Genomic DNA, 21,258 nt, shown 5'->3' with positions numbered 1-21,258 from the left:
TGCTGTGTACAAGCAGCAGCCTGAAGGCAGTCCTGTTCAGCATGACTAACTCTTCAGTCTGTTCAAGAGACTCACCTTCAATGTGGGATCCCTTCCACTAAGTCACACTTCCTCTTAACGTGCTCAGGTAGGCAGTCCTTCAAAATCCCAAAACTTTAGAAGTGACATTGTCCTCACCTCATAAAACTTTTTTAAGGAGCCCACCAGGCACAGCTTCAGGCTATCCACAATCTCTTGATGAGGCATCTGGAATACTACTCGAGAATACCATTTTGTGAGGGTGCTGGGGTGGAGGCAGTAAGAAAGAGAAAGACAAGAGGATAAACACTCTCACAGAGGAAGGCCCACAGGCTGAATGTTAGCACACACAGGTTTCTATGCACCAATCCAATTCCAAGTAGTAAATGCAATTATGTCACATGTAAAAACACAAAGTGATGTGGGGGGAAATATAAGTATAATTGTGGATATTTGCTATAAAACTGCTTCCAGTTAAAAAAATGGGACAACATTGATATCCACCAACTGAGGACAAGTTAAGTAAATAGTGCTGTGGCATACAATAAACCCCATACAACAGTTAAAGAGAATTTGCTTTTATTGATGGGACACTGTCCAACATACACAGTTTAAGTACAAAAATCAAGCTGAGCAAGAGTATACACGGTACTATGCCACTTGTATATACATATATACAGCACCTATGTGTGTTAGCAGAGAATCTGAAAGTATATATACATCAAACCTTAGGTAATGGCTGAAGGAAGATGAACCATGAAAAACTCACTTCCTAATTTCTAAAGATATTTGTATGACCATGCCTTATTTTTACAATCAGAAAAAATAAACAAAAAACTCCCCTCATTTCTGGAGTTAAAACATAATCACCGACAAGACATAGTCCCCATTTTTAAGGAGATGGCACTGTAGCCAGGAAATAGACTTACACATATGACAAGTTTGGTAAATAGACTGGTAAACTAATTTCACAGGCAGATAGAGGAGGAAACACTTGAGTGTACTTTTATGTATTAGGTAAAAGGCAATATACTATAATACAAAATACCAAGAAAACATTTGCTGTATTTATAATAAGATTAGGTATCAAAATGACATAACCAAACAAAATGGCACAATGAAGAATACTTACAGGTTGATGCTTGCCACAAAGCCAACCACGGAGCGCATGCCTTTGCCGGGGTCATGGTAAACATCCATCCCGACTACCATTAACTGTTTCTGTGTTAGAAAACAAAAAACTAATCAAAATCCCCAAGTGATCCATCAACCCATCCTTAATTATTATCCGAACCTCAAAGCAACATATGAAAATAAATTCTGGGAAAGGAAGATAAATTAGAATCCGTCAGTGATCTAGACCAGGAATCAGCAAATGATTTCTGTAAAGAGTGAATGAGCCGAAACCAGTTTGGCTCAGCGGATAGAGTAGGGGTGTCGAACTCAATCAGAGAAGGGGCCAAAATCTAAAATCCAGCCTAAATCGCGGGCCGAATGGTTTACTGAACAGTCATAAACTGACAATGTCATAAACTGACAGCGGAGTGCAGTGATGACAGCGCGGTGCGGGCCACATTGCAAGGCCTGGCGGGCTGGATTTGGCCCGCGGGCCTTGTGTTTGACACATGTGGGATAGAGCATCGGTCTGTGGACTGAAGGTTCGATTCCGGTCAAGGGCATGTACAATGGTTGCGGGCACATCCTCAGTAGGGGATGTGCTGGAGGCAGCTGGTCGATGTTTCTCTCTCATTGATGTTTCTAACTCTCTGTCCCTCTCAATTCCTCTCTGTGTAAAATCAATAAAATGTATTTAAAAAAAATAAAAATAAAGAGTGAATGAATGTCTTAGGCTTTGTGAGCCACATGGTGTTTAAAGGACTATTCAATTCTGCCATCACAGCATGAAAGAAGCCACAGATAATAGGTAAAGAAATATGGTTATGTTCCAATAACAATGTATTTAAGAATGCTGATAACTGAACTTCACATAATTTTTTTTTAATCCTAATCCAAGGATAATTTTCCATTGACTTTTAGAGAGAGTTAAAGACAGAGAGAAATATCGATGTGAGAGCAACACATAGATTGGTAGCCACCTGCACGAACCCCAACCAAGGCCCAGGTAAGGGAGGAGCCTGCAACTGTGGCACATGCCCCTGACCGGAATCAAACCCAGGGCCCTTTGGTCTGCAGGCCAACGCTCTCTCCATTGAGCCAAATTGGCTAGGGCAAGTTTCACATAATTTTCACGTGTCAGAAAATGTTAGCCTTATTTTTGTTTCACCATTAAAAACTACAAAAACCATTCTTAGCTCATGAGCTATCTAAAATAGGCAATGAACCGTTTAGACTACTAAGCACTGAAATTATGGCTAACTCTGAGAAAAATAGCTAGGCAGGTTAAACTGAATGAAGACATATATCGGCATCACTCACCAGAGGAATATCTACTCCCCAGAGCTCACCACCCAATTTACAGTTAATCTGCAGTAAAATTTTCTGGGCCACACTCCGAAGCTTGGTGGGCTGACCAATGGTTCGGACATTGATGACCTATAAAGGGTCCAAACAAAATATGAGGAAAGAGAACACTATCAACCTCTCAGAAAATTTAAATAATTCAAAGTATATACTACATTTGTTTTAAAAACCTTTGGTTAGCAGTTAAAACACTGTATTAATACCGGTAGTTCTAATTCTAGAGTTTCTTGGCAGGCGAAAATCTCATGGAGAGTAAAATTTTTTTTTCAATCTCCATGGGAGAACAGCTTTCCCCTCTTTTTAAAAAAAAGCCTCACTCAATGATATGTTTTACTGATTTTAAAGAGGGATGTGAGGAGGAGGAGGAGGAGAAGGAGGAGGGAGGGAGGGAGGGAGGAAGAAACATTGGTGTATGAGAGAAACACTGATTGGTTGCCTCCCATATGCTCCCCCACTGGGAATAGAACCCACGACCTAGGTATGTGCCCTGACTGGGAAATGAACTGACAACCTTTCAGTGCATGGAACAATGTTCCAACCCATTAAAGCACACTGGCCGGGGAAGCTTTCCCCTCTTTGAGTGAAGCCTATACGCTCAGAACCCAATCATGTGAAACCACCTAGAGACTCATCCTGAAACAAGCAAAGTACTTACTCATTTGGGAATATGAAGGCAACGTTTATGAAGAGCATCTGCCATTCTCCCGGTTCCTCTAATGAGGGGCAGGCTTTAAAGGAGGATGTTCACATACTACATTCTAATAGTTACTTGAGTATTTTTGTACACATGTATCTATCCCTTTTTTCCCAAGCCTCAAGGGAAGCTTGTTTCCATCTCTGCCTCCTGCCCAGCTCCCACTCACCTGCGAAGGCACTGGAGCTTGCACACAGCACAGCTTTTTAATGGCCCCATAGAGATCGTCACGTGTGCCCATGATGATGCACACAACCATCTGTATCTTCCCCTTGAGGAGATAAAGTACATGTAAGTTTGGCTTGGGAACTCTGACAGGGCTCAGTCAGAGGCAGTTTGAGAGTCTGCAAAGTCAAGGCACCTTTAAGGTAGAGAAAGGAATGAAACAAAGATGGTGGACATTCTACCACAGAAATGAGTCCTTGAACCTGAGTGTTGGGTCCAGGGGTTCTTTGCATAAACATGTAATATGTTACCAAAAATTATCAAGAGCAGATTACCTTTTATTTATTAGGAGACTTAAGATGCCTAGAAAAGGACCAGACTTGAATATATGCAAGGGTTACTTATTACTTGCTCTTTTCAAGTCTCTGTAATATTTTTACCACTCTCTTTAGTAAACTAAGTACCTTATTACCTTCATACTCAGAACTTTAACTGAGAACACATGGAATACAATACCACAAAAAGCAATGCAGGGCCAAATGCAGATGGAAATGAAGCTATTGCCAAACCTGTAAGTAGCTCTTTCTCTCCTACTCTCTGATTAGGAGAAAGAATGATTTTGTCAGCAGCACATCTCATATCAGCATGCTCTATCCCTCACTGCTTTGGAGATCCAGAATTAAAAACAGGATCTTTTGCCCAGATGGCGTGGCTCAGTGGTTGCGCATGGACCTATGAACCAGAAGGTCTTGGTTGGATTCACAGTCAGAGCATATGCCCGGATTGTGGGCTTGATCCTCGGTATGGGGTGTGCAGGAGACAGCTATCATTGATGTTTCTATCTTTCTCCCCTCTCCCTTTCTCTATCAAATCAATAAAAATATATTTTTTAAAACCCAGAGGATCTTTTAAAGTGTGAATAAAGAAAAGTAGTACTCCAGTGAAATATAATAAAGTTGACAATCCTTTATAGAAAAAATGGCTATAAATGGTGAACCAATAGTATTCTATTCCAATTCAAGATTCGTGTTAGATTAAGAGGACATTCCAGCAACCACATCAAAGAACTTCTAAAGTCATGTAGAACAAAGGCTGCACATAGGGAGCTTATGGGCTGAATCTAGCCAATTGATGTGGCTTTTCAGTTCTTATATTGACTTTAAGTTTTTAAATTTTAACATTTAAATATAGGGAGATGCACATATATGCAAATCTAGATTTTTGGCTTCTATTGAAAACAAATTAAAAATCAATTTGACAATGCTGGGCTTTTTTTTAATCTGCAGTTATGGGGTTTACTCTTTTTGGTTCATTACGGTCCCCTCATGGCCCACTCCACTCACCTGTGTTACTCATCTGGCTCCAGTAGACATCTGAATTTGTGACCTCTAACAAAGAGCATAATAAAACAGAATACCATAGAGATTACAGAGAGACAGATAAGACCAATATGAGTGAAATCTGGTAAACACTGTGAATGAAACTCATATCCATTCTGCATGAAAGCTGTTAGCAACACACACTCCGGAAGAGAACAAGAGAAGTTATGAAATGAGGGAGTTGATGCGCTAAACTGTTAGTTTTTTTGTTTTTTAAATATATTTTATTGATTTAAAATTTTTTTTTTTTTTTTTTTTTTTTTTTTTTTTTTTTTTACAGAGAGGAAGGGAGAGAGAGAGAGAGAGTGTTAGAAACATCAATGAGAAAGAAACATCAATCAGCTGCCTCCTGCACACCTCCTACCAGGGATATGCCCGTAACCAAGATACATGCCCTTGACCAGAATCGAACCTGGGAACCTTGAGTCTGCAGGCTGACGCTCCATCCATTGAGCCAAACTGACTAGGGCTGTTTTTATTTTGTTTTTAAAACAGGGCAGACTTTATCAACGACCAGGCCTGGGGGAAGGGAGGCCACAGCAAAGTACATAGGCATGAACAGTCAGGAGGAAAATAATATAATTCTAGTATTAATCTCACAAGAACCAATCTTCAAGGACTAATTACTTATAAAATCTTTCCTCTGCTTTTGTTTCCTCCTTAATATTCTTCCTGTTTTATGTACATACAGATAAGAACTGCAGGTCTCAACAACTGAGATGTGAGGACTATGACCTGTTCAGCTCCAGTGATCCTGATTCACTATCGGCATGGAGCTGATGGGCCATCTGCCAAGTTCATCGCTAGAGCAATTTAAATCTAGAGCCAGACTAGACTGGAACAGCTCAGTATTGAATCGTGCAAGATGGCACCTGGCCCAAGAAGTTGCTTTCTGAGCACGACATGTTCTATATAGATAACGAACTAAAGTTAAGTCAGCTATTCTGAGTCAATTATGTGATGAACAGAACACTACAGTGAGTAAGAGTGCCAAAATAAAATGAGAAAAGCAAAATTAACTGAAGGATATGATGGCTATTTTCTCTTCTTCCCTTCTTTTTTTAATTGATTTTTTTTCTCTTTTTAGAGAGAAAGGAAGGGATAGGGAGAGAAACATAAATGTGAGAGCAAAACATGGATCAGCTGCCTCCTGCATGCTCCCTACCTGGGATCAAACCTGCAATCAAACCAGCAACCTTTTGGGGCACAGGACAACATCCAATCAACTGAGCCACACCAGTCAGGGAAAGGCTATTTTCTTAGCCTTTCAGGGCAAGTTCAGTATTTCATGTGTAGATAAATAGGACACAGGTTTCTGGACTAATTGATAACCAAAGTTATTTAAAATCAAGTATTCAGCCGAAACCAGTTTGGCTCAGCGGTAGAGCATCGGTCTGCGGACTGAAAAGTCCCAGGTTCGATTACGGTCAAGGGCATGTACGTTGGTTGTGGGCATATCCCCGGTAAGGGATGTGCAAGAGGCAGCTAGTCGATGTTTCTCTCTCATCGATGTTTCTAGCTCTCTATCTCTCTCCCTTCCTCCTCTCTGTAAAATATCAATAAAAAAATATATTTAAAAATAAATAAATAAATAAATAAATAAATAAATAAAATAAAATCTGTTTAAAAAAAATAAAAAATAAATAAAATCAAGTATTCAAAGTGTTTTAGAACATGCATCCTATAAATCTACTCAAATTAAATTAATTTATTACCTCAGCTCGCAACATGGATTGAATGGTTCTGACATAGGTCTCTATTCGATCATCCTTTAGTTCAATCCAGGCCGGAGGGCTCAAGCGCATGCCAATGGGGCCAGCTACCTTCTCTAACATGGTTACTAGTTCTTGGGCCTGGTCCATTGCTCTCTTTGGGTAAAAGAGTGCCCAGAAGTGCATGGGGACCTAGGAACAACCACAAGCTGCTTTTAGTACTTCCCATAACTTGAACACTCCAGACTCATATCTCGGAAATATTATTAGAAAATAAATTGCTTTTTACTCTCTCAGCCTGAGTCCTGCCTTATCTACTTCCTATTACAACACAGATGTGTGTGATAAGTAAATTGGGGCACAGAATACTATACTATACTATACTATACTATACTATACTATACTATACTATACTATACTATACTATACTATACTATACTGCAACGAGAAGAGCAGCTCTAAAACCAGACCTAATAATATGGGTAATACTAATACAAGGTCAAAGAAATAAAGCTGGACATACAAGAATGTTTACTGTATGATTTAAAACAGCTGAAACAAATCTATGTTGTGAGAAGCCAGGGTAGTGGCTATTCTTGGTGTGTCAGGTGAGAGGTAGATAGTAACTAGCAGCATGGATGGGTGCTTCGGGACACTGGTAAAGTTGTTTCTTAACCCTTGGTGTGGATCATTCAGGTCTATTTAATTTGTGAAAATTCATCAGCTATACACTTGAAAGTGTATTTTTCTTCTTTAAATATATTGTATTTCAATGAAAAGTTTTAGAAACAGATGTGTACTTTTTGTGTGGCTATAAAGTCCAAGTTAGCTGAAGCATTTCAAAATAATTATAATATATACCATTTTGTTCTTTGGTTTTCTTGGTAGGAAAATTTTAATTCTGCTTGTCTCACGAATAAAAACACCTTCTAAAAACAAACAAACAAACAAAAACACCTTCTAGGAACTCCCAGGGAAAATGGGGAAAAGAAAGAGTAAGCGGTAGGCTGGCGCTATATGCAATTTATGTTCTTTTCCTAAGTCCATGATCAAACAAAGGGCTTACCTCTAACAACTCTTAATCTATCAAATAGCTTACTCTCTTTAAAGGACCCTGTTTAGTTGATAATTAAGGATGGGAATTCAGTTGAAACTTTCTCTCAAAAAGAGGACCCTAAACCATTCCCCCTTCCTAATTTCCACCATTTTAGGAATACTGGTCTTCTCTTTACCACCTTGAAAATCACTTACAGTCAAGATAGAAAGGTCCCTGGTTATTTCCTTAATCCAGTTTACTTCCTGAGATGTGATAAATGAAGTATTTCTTAAGTTAATTCTTTCCATTGGAAGAACACGTCCTTCAATCTAAACAGAAAAGAAAGTATCTATAACATGAGCCATCTGCAAACACTATTTAGGAAAACACTAACATTATTCTCTCTGGGGTCTGGTCAGCTCCACAACGTAGACTTGCCCATTACAACTTCTAGAAATGGCAGGAAAATGAAGCTGCTAGCAGTGAGAATATGTCAATAAAAATCCTGGACATATGCAGGTAAAATTTTTACAGGCATTGCTGTTTAATTATTGAAGCTTCCAACACGGTCTCCTAACAAAGGGATTAGAAAACATTATCTTTTTAGAAGCAGAGAATACATGTAAAATAACTATAATTTTAAAGTTAACAGGAGCATAATCTTTAAATATATTTTAAGGGAAAATTTGAAAATTAAAAGAAAAGCCCAGCCAGCATGGCTCAGTGGTTGAGTGATCTATGAACCAGAAGGTCACGGGTTCGTTTCCCAGTCAGGCACATGTCCAGATTGCAGGCTTGATCCATAGTGTGGGCATGCATGAGGCAGCCAATCAATGATTCTCCCTCATCATTGATGCTTCTATCTCCCTCTCTCTTCCTCTCTGAAATTAATAAAAATATATTTTAAAAAAATTAAAGGTAAAGTTTCTTAATAATGCTGAACATAAACTACTATTCTACTTTATACAAAGAGAAAGCTGAAACGAAAAGGCATAAACATAATGAAAGAACAAATTAAAGTGAAGAATAACAAATCAGTTTCCCCTAAATAGAAAGATAACTAGGCTAATGATATATCAGTACGATGGACTACTTTACAACCTTTAAAATCACTTTTTAACTACATGTAATATAATCCTGTTTTTGCAAAAAAATAAATTGCAAGATACACACCATACAAAACTGAATGAGTCCACACTCAGTAGTGATTATTTCTGAGGAAGTGTAATTATGGAGAATTTTTACTTTGTATGACTTTTACTGTTTCCTTTTTTTTTAAAGATTGTATTTTATCTATGATCAAATATTTTTTAATTTTAACAATGAATAACAATACTCCTATTAGCAAGAGTGTAAAGAATCAGACTCATCTTATGCTTATGAAAGTAATTTGGACTGGAAAACTGAAAATGGATAAAATTTAAGTCAATATTCCTTTGCTATGTAACTGACTAGAAATTAACAGCAAGAACTCCAAAATAAAGATAAGCTAAGAAGTTATCACTTAGTCTCACAAAGTTCTGAAATCCTTGTTTTCCTACCCCATCACATCTTCTGGGTTACCTTATGTACATCATCCTGCAGATAGAGTCCCCAACGTGTTAGTTCACTACTGGCTATCTCATTCTTCGAAATTCTCTGTATCAAGCATTTCAAAGCTTTATGGTGCTGTTTGGGGCTCAGGTTGATCTGCTGGGTCAAATCCTAAATAAAATTAAAATGGATATAATTAGTTGTATTACTTTCTTCAATATGAGGTTAAATAAATCCCAATGAACCATAAATGTTCCATAAGAAACCTCCTTCACATTCAAATCTGTAGAAATTTTCAAATATCTTTAAGGACTTTAATAAATACTCTCAGGAATGTCAATAAAGTGTAAGATTAAATTTTTAAATCATACAAGAATTTTAAATGTTATTGTTTCTCCCTCATGGCATCTAAGTCTTATCTCTTTTTCAAAGCTATGTTCTAAATTTAAGATTTCTAAAAGATTCTATGAAACAGGAGCAAAGGGGGTTTGATTTTACCTATTTAACATTTGGGGGGAAATGCCCTGTGCCAGACACGCAGCTAAACAAAACAAAATTAAAGACCAGCCCTTTAATGTCAACATGTTATTGTTTTTTTGTCAAGAGATTAGTTCAGGGTAGTTGCTTTCTAAGTATTTATTGTTGAATGAATATCTAACAAGTTTGTATGAAGATTCTGAATCATATAAGTGAGTTCTTTCTTTATTCTTCTGGGACTAATAAATTATACAGCTGTTGTTCCCTGGGAGGCAGTCAGGGTCAGTAAGTCTATGGAACTATAAAGATAGCTTTGTGATTATAAAGTCATTAAGCAACTGGTAGTTGTAAGGAAGAAACCTTGACCCACATATTAAAAGCACAAGTATCAGAAGGTAAATAAAAAAGAAAACTCCTACGTGAATTTAAGCATCACTTCAGATGCTTTATGATGTTACTAAAAATAATATGTGGCATCTGAGAAGAACAAGGTCCCAGGATAAGATAGACATGGATTGGCAAAGGGAGGCAGCAGGTATCTTGAGTGTGGAAAGCCCCAGGAGCAGAGTGTGGAGATGAAGCACTCAGGAGTCTGGACCCATCTTTGCTCCCATTTCCTACAGAAACTGAGCCTAAAACTTCCAGGATACTCCCAGGCCCCACAAGATAAACTGTCCTCTCACCTCATCCTCTGACTTGCTTTTTCCTACATTAACTCCTCCATCCCTTCAAATAAACTGAAGGGTTTATAGAAATGTTTAAAAAAATGTAGTGCTCCCAAAGAATCTCATTTATGATCAAATGACCAGTTTGCAGTCATCTATCTAATTGGAAAGAGTGAATTATGTTTCCTTTTACCTTATGTTCCAGTCACTCTACTGTTCTAAGAACCTTCAAAAGGAAGCTCTGATTGGCTTTTCCAGTGTGTGAGAAGGGAGATGGATGGATCATGTTTTACAAAGAGGAAAACTAAAGCTTGGAAGAATGAAACTGCCCAGGTAAAGATGCAAACCTAGCACAATTCTAGCTCAATCTTCTCTTGAAAAGGTCTCCCACTCAGAGCAGGCATTTCTCACCTTCATAGCCCTGAAGTCCTTCTTCATCCTCTCAGGGATTCCAGTCATGAAGGAAAGCTCAGGCAGCAGCAGGATTTCACCTTTCAGCAGCTTTGAATAGATAACAGAGAGGGAAAATAAAGCAGGAAAAGAGGATCCTGTTCTCTGACATGCTATCCCCAGTGCTGGCCCTGCAGGGCTATCACTGGCAAACTAAAGCACATGTGTCAAACACAAGGCCCGCGGGCCAAATCCAGCCCGCCAGGCCTTGCAATGTGGCCCGCACCGCGCTGTCATCACTGCACTCCGCTGTCAGTTTATGACATTGTCAGTTTATGACTGTTCAGTAAACCATTCGGCCCGCGATTTAGGCTGGATTTTAGATTTTGGCCCCTTCTCTGATTGAGTTCGACACCCCTAAACTAAAGAATATAAAACCCCAAAGGGCAGTGAAACACCGTAAGTACTTTACCCTTTTGCCTTCAGTCACAATACTCATAGCTGTTGTATTAGGTAAAAGAAAAAATATTGAGCATCAAAAGGAGAGCAAGAACTAGAAAAAATTTTTCCAATCTTCTTGAGCCTCCAGACAAGCCAAGACAACACATTCTACCAAGCTGGTGCCTCCACCTTATCTTAGCTTATCAATCTTCAGCACTCACACTTAAAACAGAAGAGTCAGGTGTCAAGGCACTTTGCTCTGGCCCCAGTCCTCTTAAAATGTCTAAAACTTCCCTAATGAATCCAGTGCTTTAATCTTTTTTTGCAACAAATTCTGCTGAATGCTTAATCTAATTAACTCAAATGAATATTTAGCTTCTCGTGTAAATCTCAAAAGCAAGTCCTATGGAGGTAGCACCTATGGCTAGGAGACAGACAAAACTCTGCAACAGCTTCCCCAAGCACACTGTAACCATTGCTCCTTGGCGCCTAGGGCTGTGAAGAAGGCCAAGAGCGGCCGATGGGTACCCCTCACTCACCATCCCTTGGTTATTCTGTCTCTCACTGGGCCTGTGGATCAACAGTGGCTGGTCCTCTTCCTTAATTGTAATCCCATAGTTTTTGCTACAGTAGGACAAAAGCAGGAAAAAGGTTCAAAAGCAGTATCACTACTCTCATAGCAACATAATCTGAGTCTCTTAAAACCAGACTGAGGTACAAATTTGCCTAATACCCTTGTCAAGGGCCCACTGTAAACTCATCATAGCATATTTATATAACTGGAAAATGTAGGTTCAAATTATTGTTGCAATTAAACAGAGGAGAAACAGGCTAATGGCCACAGAAAGACTATTTTTTTTAAATTTCTTAATTGATTAAGGTGTTACATATGTGTCCTTATTCCCCCATTACTAAGGTGACCAGATGTCCCATTTTTAACAATTTGTCCTGCATCCCGGGGCGTTTTAAAAAAGTCCAAAAGATTTAAAAGAATCTTTCAAAAAATCGGGACTTTTTAAAAACGCTGTGGGACATGGGACAAATTGGTAAAAATCAGGACTGTCCCACCAAAAGTGGGACGTCTGGTCACCTTACCCACTACCCCACCCCCATCCCTCTTAGAAAGACTGTTTAAAACTGCATCAGGTTAAAGGGCTTAGGCAACTAGAAAGGCAAAATGATAGTTGAATGATTAATGATTTGCATTTAATCTCTCCAACCAGACTTCTAATCAAACCAGCAAAGGAAATACAATCCAAACCTATGAGATAAATTTATGAATAACTTCCAAAAGTACTTACTAAAAGGAATGAAACTAGAAGGGTAGCATAATCAGGTCCAATCCCACAAAGGAGTAAATTCATTCTTATGTGCATTACCAATGTAATTCTTTTAAAAGTGTCCCACTGTATGCCACTATGGAACTCAATATGCTGCTACAGAATGGCAGACTATGTCCCCGCCCAACCACGCCCAGGCTATTCTCTCTACCTGTAGTATTCCAAGAATGTGATCTCCTTCCCATCAGACATTGTGAAGCTATCTTTTGGAGTCTTATTCCAATCGACATCATCAATCCGATAGGTACGGTTGTTGTATCGGGTTATGACAATATTGCCAACCAGAAGCTTAGTGCACTCATCCTGGAAGTTTTCTTTATTCTGCTGATACATGGCATGCCTTTGGAAAGAGACAAAAGACGTTTGAATCACTTTTGTATATACACAGAGCAATATGAAAGGGATTGGTGATACAAATAAGTACTTTAGAGGTACACTCACAGCTGTATAGCACCGAAAGGCTCCAGTTGTCTCTTTTAAGAGATAGGAACTCAACTCTTCTCTTTTTAACATCACAAAAACAAATAAAAACAATCAACAAAAAATAGCGAAAGGATAACAACCAACTGAAAAACAGCAACTACAAATGAATAAAATTCACTGTATTCTTAAAACCAGTGATAGGGCTGCAGTTCCGCTATGGGAATTTGAGCCTGAGCACATGCATGGACACTGGGAATCTATTTCCTGCAACACAATCATGTGACCAAACTCCATGCCCACACAGGGTGGCAGTGCCGCCTGTCTTTGATTTTTGGCAAGCACACACGGAATTCTGTTTTCTGCAGCACAGGAATGGACCTCCTGCCAATGCAGTGCGACTAGGCAACCCAGTTCCCCAAGCAGACCAGGGACCCTGATTCTCCACACAAGAGGCAGCACTGAGCACCAGTGACTTCACTCTGTTTCTCATCAGGCGCGCCTGGGATCCCTGATCCCCAGTGCATTCACACTAAGGGCCAGTGACTCCAATTCTTGGCGCATGCACACACAGGGACCCTGATTCTCGGCACAAGGCCACACCAAGCAACAGAGACTCTGATACTCAATTCTCAGTGCAGGCACAGGGGGACTCTGACTTCTAGTGCGCGCTAGGGGACTCTGATTTTTGACACACGCCATGGGGTCTCTTTTTCAGTACAGTGCAGGCAGGGTCCCTAATTCTAGGTGTGCGCACGAGGCCACACTGAGTGCCAGTGACTCTAATCCTGGGACAGTGCAGCTCCCACCAACCCATGGCAGCCACATGTCTTGGTGCTGGAGCTCTTCAGTGACACTCAGGTGGTGCGAAACTCCCAATGCACACGGCCCAGACCCACACAACTTGATGTTTGAATCTTCTGGTGATAGTTAGAAACAATCCCCAGAGGAAAAGAAATGAGGAATCACCAAGAAAGGAAATAAGTGAAACGGAAGCATGCAACATGACAGAAAAATAATTCAGAGTAATGGTAATACAGTTCATACAGTGGATGGATGAGAAAAGCAACAACATATGCAAAATTCAGGAAGAAATAAAAAATGATATAGCTACAATAAAAAAAAAAAACTATGGAAGGTTTCAACAGAAGGCTAGAAGAAGCAGAGGACTGAATTAGTGAGTTAGGAGATAAGGTAGAGAAACAAGCCCAATCTGAACAGCAACTGGAGAAAAAAATTAAAAAGCAGGAGGAGAGCCTAAAGGAGCTTTGGGACAACACAAAACTAAGTAACATATGTATAAAAGGGCTGCCAGAAGGACAAGAAGAGCAGCAAAGATTAGAAAATCTGTTTGAAGAAATAATGGCAGAAAACTTCCAATATGGGGAAGAAAAAAGTTACACAAGTACAGAGTCCCAAGCAAGATGAATCTCAAAAAACACACACCAAGACACATCATAATTACAACAGCAAATGTTAAAGACAAAGAGAGAATCTTAAAGGCTTCAAGAGAGATACAGAGTGCTACCTACAAAGGATCCCCCATCAGATTATCAAATGATTTCTCAACAGAAACACATCAAGCTAGAAGGGAATGGAAGGAGGTATACAAAGTGATACAAAGCAAAGGACTGAATCCAAGAATACTCTATCCAGCAAGACTATCAATCAAAATTGAAGGGGAAATCAGCAGCTTTGCAGACAAAAAAAAAAAAAAAAGGCAAAAGGAGTTATCACTACAAAGCCAGCAATGCAAGAAATGCTAAAGGGAATGCTGTAAAAAGAAGAAATATAAAGGAAAAAAGGAACACAAGCATAAAGTACAGAAATGGCTACAAACAAGTACCTATCAATAATAACATTAAATGTAAATAGATTAAATGCTCCAATCAAATAAATGGATAAGAAAACATGACCCATATAAATGCTATCTACAGGAGACCCACCTCAGAACAAGGGACTTACACAGACTGAAATGAAGGAATAGAAAAATATCTATCAGACAAACAAAATTTTTTAAAAAGCTGGGGTAACAATACTTATATCTGACAAAATAGACCTCAAAGTGAAGATCATAACAAGAGACAAGAAAGGACACTTCATATTAATAATTCTAAAGGGTCGATACAACAAGAGGATATAACTCAGGTAAACATTTATGAACCCAATGCAGAAGCACCCAAATACATTTAAAAAAAAAACTCCTGGAAGATATCAGGAGAGAAATTGACAGCAACACAACCATAGTAGGAGACTTTAATAACCCATTAACATCACTGGATAATATTCTAGACAAAAAATTAGCAAAGCAACATCAATCCTAAATGACTTACTAGATCAGATGGACTTAATCGACATCTTTGGAACATTCCACCCCAAAACTACAGAATGTACGTTCTTTTCCAGTACACATGGGATATTTTCAAAGACAGACCACTTATTGGGACACAGGCAAAGTCTCTCCAAATTCAAGAGGACTGAAATCATATCAAGCATCTTCTCAGATCACAATGGCATAAATTAGAAATCAACTACAATAAAAAGAATCATAAAAATTCAAACACTTGGAGGCTGAATAGCACACTATTAAACAAAGAGTGGATTACCAAAGAGACCAAAGAAGAAATAAAACACATCCTGGAAACAAATGACAATGAAAACACAACAATCCAAAATTTCTAGGACACAGTGAAAGCAGTCCTAAAAGGGAAGTTCATAGATAGCATTACAGGCCAACCTGGAAGGAAAGAAGGAAGGAAGGAAGGAAGGGAAAAGAAAAAAAAGGGAGAAAGAAAGAAAGAAAGAAGAAGAAAGAAAGAAAGAAAGAAAGAAAGAAAGAAAGAAAGAAAGAAAGAAAGGAAAGGAAAGGAAAGGAAAGGAAAGGAAAGGAAAGGAAAGGAAAGGAAAGGAAAGGAAAGGAAAGGAAAGAAAGGAAAGGAAGGAAGGAAGAAGGAAGGAAGGAAGGAAGGAAGGAAGGAAGGAAGGAAGGAAGGAAGGAAGGAAGGAAGGAGGGAGGGAAGAAGGGAGGGAGGAAAGGAGGGAGGGAAGGAGGGAGGGAAGGAGGGAAGGAAGGAAGGAAGGAAGGAAGGAAGGAAGGAAGGAAGGAAGGAAGGAAGAAGAAAAAAAAGAAAAGGAAAGGAAGGAAGGAAGGAAGGGAGGAAGAAGGAAGGGAGGAAGAAAGAAAGGAAGGAAGGAAAGAAGGAAGGAAGGAAGGAAGAAAGATTGGTAATAAACCATATAACTCTGTAATTTGAAGAATTAAAAAGGAAATAATAAAGATCAGAGTGGAAATAAATGACATAGAGACCAACAAAACAATACAAAAGATTAATGAAACCAAGAGCTGGTTCTTTGAAAGGATAAACAAGATTGATGAACCTCTAGCCAGGCTTACCAAGAAGCAAAGAGGACCCAAATAAACGAAATCAGAAATGAAAGAGGTAAAATAACAACAGACCCCACAAAAATATTAAGTATTGTAAAAAAATACTATGAGCAATTCTAACCCAACAAACTGGGTCAACCTAAAAGAAATGGATATATTCCTAAAAAAATATGACCTTCCAAAACTCAACCAGGAGGAATAAAAAAATCTGAATAGGCTGATAACTATGGAGGAAATTGAAGCAGTAATCAAAAAACTTCCAACAAACAAAAGCCCTGGACAAGACGGCTTCACAGGGGAGCTTTTTGTTGTTGTTGTTGTTTGTTTGTTTTTTAATATATTTTATTGGGTTTTTTTTGTTGTTGTTTTTTGTTGTTTTTTGTTTTTTTAACAGAAAGGAAGGGAGAAGGATACAGAGTTAGGAACATTGATGAGAGAGAAACATTGATCAGCTGCCTCCTGCACACCCTCCACTGGGGATGTGCCCGCAACCAAGGTACATGCCCTTGACCAGAATCGAACCCGGGACCCTTCAGTCTGCAGGCTGACGCTCTATCCACTGAACCAAACCGGCTAGGGCCACAGGGGAGTTTTATCAAACATTCAAAGAAGAAATAAAACCTATCTTCTTCAGACTATTCAAAAAAATTCAAGAGGAAGGAGCACTTCCAAGCTCTTTCTATGAAGCCAGCATTACCCTAATCCCAAAACCAGATAAAAACAATATCCCTTATGAACATAGATGCCAAAATCCTCAACAAAATTCTAGTAAATCGGATCCAGCATTACATTAGAAGGATCAGACACCATGACCAAGTGGGATAATTTCTGAGGATACAAGGATGGTACAAGATCTGCAAATCAATAAATGTGATACACCTCATAAACAAACTAAGAAATAAAAACCAAATAATCATATTCATTGATGCAGAAAAAGCATTTGATAAAATCCATCACTCTTTTTTTAAAATATATTTTTATTGATTTTTTACAGAGGAAGAGAGAGGGATAGAGAGTTAGAAACATCGATGAGAGAGAATCATTGATCAGCTGCCTCTTGCACACCCAGTACTGGGGATGTGCCCGCAACCAAGGTAGATGCCTTGACCGGAATCGAACCTGGGACCCTTCAGTCCACAGGCCAACACTCTATCCACTGAGCCAAACCAGTTTTTGCCCAACACCCTTTCTTTATAAAAACTCTCAGCAAGGTGGGAATAGAAGGATCATATCTCAACATAATAAAAACCATACATGACAAACCCACAGCCAACATCATACTCAATGAGCAAAACTAAAACCATCTCCCCTAAGAACAGGAACAATATAGGGATGTCCATTCTCACCACTCCTGTTCAACATAGTGCTGGAAGTACTAGCCATTGCGATCAGATAAAAATAAATAAAAGGCATCCAAATTGGAAAAGAAGTAGTAAAACTGTCCTTTTTCACAGATGACATGATATTGTTCATAGAAAACTCCAAAGACTCCATAAAAAACTACTAGACTTAATAAATTAATCCAGCAATGTAGCAGGATACAAAATTAACACCTAGAAGTCTATGACTTTTCTATACACCAATAATGAACTCAGAAAGAGAAATTAAAAAAGCAATCCCATTTACTATTGCAACAAAAAATTAAGATACCCAGGAATAAATTTACCCAATGGGACAAAAGACCTGTACTCAGAAAATTTCAGGATGCTAAAATAAGAGATAGAGGAAGACATGAACAAATGGAAGAATACACCATGTTCATGGATTGGTAGAATCAACATCGTTTAAAGGTTCATACTACCCAAAGCAATCTATAAATTCAATGCAATCCCCATTAAAATACCAATGACATACTTTAAAGACTTAGAACAAATTCTCCAAAAATTCAACTGGAATAAAAAAGACCCCAAATATTGTAGTTGCAGCAATCTTGAGAAAGAACAATGTTGGAGGGATCACAATCCCAGATATCAAGCTATACTACAAAGCCACTGTTTTAAAAACTGCCTGGTACTGGCACAAGAACAGACATATAGACTAGTGGAACAGAACAGAGAACCCAGAAATCAACACAAGTCGGTATGCTCAATTAATACTTTTAAAAAATATTTTTATGAATTTTAGAGAGTAAAAGAGAGGGATAGAGAGATAGAAACATCAATGATGAGAAAATCACTGATCAGCTGCCTCCTGCACGACCCCTACTGGGGATCAAGCCCACAACCCAGGCATGTGCCCTTGGCTGGAATTGAACCTGGAATTCTTCAGTCCGCAAGCCAACATTCTATCCACTAAGCCAAACTGACTAGGGCACTCAATTAATATTTGACAAAGGAGGCAAGAGCAAACAATGGAGACAAGACAGTCTCTTCAATAAATGGTGTTGGGAAAACTGGACAGATACTTGCAAAAGAATGAAACTAGACTACCAACTTACACCATACACAAAAATCAACTCAAAATGGATAAAGAACTTAAACATAAGATGGGAAACTATAAAAATCTTAGAAGAAGCCATAGGCAACAAAATAGCAGATATTTGTCATAGCAATATCTTTACCAATACAGCTCCTAGGGCAATGGAAACTAAAGAGAAAATAAACAAATGGGACTATCTTAATATATAAAGAGGTAATATGCAAATTAGGCCAGGACATGGTAATGAGACGACTGGACAGGAGGAGGGGCCAGGCACAGCCCCGAGCATGAGAGAACATGCAGGTGTGGCCCCGAGCCTGAGAGAACAACACACAGGCATGCCTGCTCCGAGCCTCTGTGGCCAGACTTCGGCTTAGGCCCATGGGGAGCGGACCTAAGCCATCAGTAGGATATCCCCTGAGGGTTCCCAAACAGTGAGAGGGAGCAGGCTGGGCTGAGAACGCCCCCCCCCCCCCACGTGCACGAATTTTGTGCACCAGGCCTCTAGTATCAAAATAAAAAGCTTCAGCCATAGCTGGTTTGGCTTAATAGAAAGAGCATCAGCCTGCAGACTGAAGGGTCCCAGGTTCGATTCCAGCCAAGGGCACATGCCCAGGTTATAGGCTCAATGCCCAGTGGGGGGTATGAAGGAGACAGCCAATCAATGATTCTCATCATTGTTGTTTCTATCTTTCTCTCCCTCTCCCTTCCTCTCTAAAATCAATAAAATATATATTTTTTAAAGTAAAAAATAAAAAGCTTCTGCACAACAAAAAAACCATCAACAAAACAACAAGAAAGCCCACTGCATAGAAGAACCTATTTGCCAATGTAATATCTGATAAGGCTTTAATCTCCAACATTTACAAGGAACTCATACAACTTAACAAAAGGAAGATAAATAATCCAATAAAAAATGGGCAAAGGACCTAATTAGACACTTTTCAAAAGAGGGCATTCAGAAAGCCAAGAGACATATGAAAACATATTCAAAGTCACTAAGCACCCAAGAGATGCAAATCAAAACAATGAGGTACAATCTCACACCTGTCAGAATGGCTTTCAACAAATGACAAGTACTGGAGGGGATGTGGAGAAAAAAGAACCTTCCCTCACTGCTGGTGGGAATTCAGACTAATGCAGCCATTATGAAAAACAGTATAGCATTTACTAAAAAAATTTAAAATGGAATTGCCATTTGACCCAGTAGTCCCACTTCTAGGAATATATCCCAAGAAAACAGAAACACCAATTAGAAAAGATATATGCACCCCTATGTTCACAGCAGTGCAATTTGCAATAGCTAAGATTTGGAAACAGCCTAAATGCCCATTAGCAGATGAATGGATTAGAAAACAGTGGTATATCTACACAATGGAATACTATACTGCTGTAAAAAAAAACCCAAACAAACAGGAATTCTTACCATTTGCAACAGCATGGATGGATCTGGAGAACATTATGCTAAGTGAAATAAGCCAGTCAGTGAAAAATAAATACTACATGATCTCACTCATTTATGGATAATAAAGAACATTACAAACTGTTGAACAAAAACAGAGGCAAAGAAGCATCGAACAGACTGTCAAACTACAGCGGGAAGTTAGGAGAAGGTTGAGGGAGTAAGAGATCAAGTGAAGGACTTTTATGCATGCATGTAAGCACTACCAACAGATGCAAGTCACTGGGGGCAGGGGGATGAGGGCAAGTGCCGGGGGGTAGGGGAAGGCAGGGGGAGGTCAGTGGGGGGAAAAATAAAATGAGACATATATACTACTATTTGTAATACCTTAAACAATAAAATAAAATTAAAACAAAGAAACAAAAAAATGGTGGAGAATGTCCAGCCTGCAGACTGTATAAGGCCCAAAAAATCACCAAGGCATCAGGGGTGATTTAATTAAGAATTTGACCAAATTCAGCAGGCTGTTAAGTTGATAATTTCGTATGGCCCGCGAATGATGTTATAAATATCCAAATGCCTTTGGCAAAAAAAAAAAAAAAAAAAAAAAAAAAAATGTTCCCCACCGGTCTGAAAATAAGATACTTTCCACATCAAAATAATCATTCTTATGTATCATCATTATTAGGGACAATAAAACATTTTTTAAAACTATATTTGTCCTTCTAGCTGAAGGAAGAAACTGCAGTACCTGGTGCAGGTGTAAAGATACAGAGATGAAAAGACTCACCATAAACAAATGTACCCTCTAATGTGCCATAAACAAGGCCATACAGGAAATTTGCAGAAAGTGTGTCTGAATATGCCCAGGGAGCCAGGAGAGTTTACAGAAGCAGCTGATACCTGAGGGAGCAATGTGCTAGGCAGAACCACCAGGCAGAGGCAGTGGTACACAGGGGCAATCAGGGATCTGGGACAGGGGAGAGTGAGTAGGTGAACGAGGGACAGAAGATGCTAGGTTTAGGTTACAGTCAGGGTCCGAATATGAATTCCCTTGTAAATCAAGGAGTAGAGATTGGTCTTTTTTCTGTGGACCCCTGTCACCAGGGTATGTATATTCCTTAGGAACACTAGTCTCTTGAGAGGTAATGAGGTTCCACAATCAAATAAGTTGAGTCCATTCTGCATTTTATAACCCCTTTTTTATTTTTGAGATTCACAACATATATCAACAGAACAGGCTGCTAAAGGAGAGAAGCATATTTAATTTGATCTACCTCCAATGAAAACCTAATAAAGCTA

At 39.0% G+C, this 21,258-nt stretch overlaps 1 protein-coding gene across 1 annotated transcript in view; it reads right to left on the bottom strand.

Annotated features, from left to right (window-relative positions):
- PIWIL2 (piwi like RNA-mediated gene silencing 2) overlaps positions 1–21,258 on the bottom strand; it is a 65,168-nt gene that overhangs the window by 30,380 nt on the left and 13,530 nt on the right. The window contains exons 10-19 of the mRNA XM_084884441.1: positions 12,483–12,671; positions 11,531–11,615; positions 10,572–10,661; positions 9,049–9,189; positions 7,701–7,814; positions 6,453–6,641; positions 3,363–3,464; positions 2,455–2,571; positions 1,151–1,239; positions 178–283 (exon numbers count right to left, since the gene is read on the bottom strand). Of these exons, the coding sequence (XP_084740567.1) occupies positions 178–283; positions 1,151–1,239; positions 2,455–2,571; positions 3,363–3,464; positions 6,453–6,641; positions 7,701–7,814; positions 9,049–9,189; positions 10,572–10,661; positions 11,531–11,615; positions 12,483–12,671 (1,222 nt within the window). The remainder of the gene's footprint in view (positions 1–177; positions 284–1,150; positions 1,240–2,454; positions 2,572–3,362; positions 3,465–6,452; positions 6,642–7,700; positions 7,815–9,048; positions 9,190–10,571; positions 10,662–11,530; positions 11,616–12,482; positions 12,672–21,258) is intronic.

The sequence above is a fragment of the Pipistrellus hanaki genome, assembly GCF_964339955.1.
Source record: "Pipistrellus hanaki genome assembly, chromosome: 5".
NCBI lineage: Eukaryota > Metazoa > Chordata > Mammalia > Chiroptera > Vespertilionidae > Pipistrellus > Pipistrellus hanaki.
This window is presented reverse-complemented; position numbering and strand designations above follow the sequence as displayed.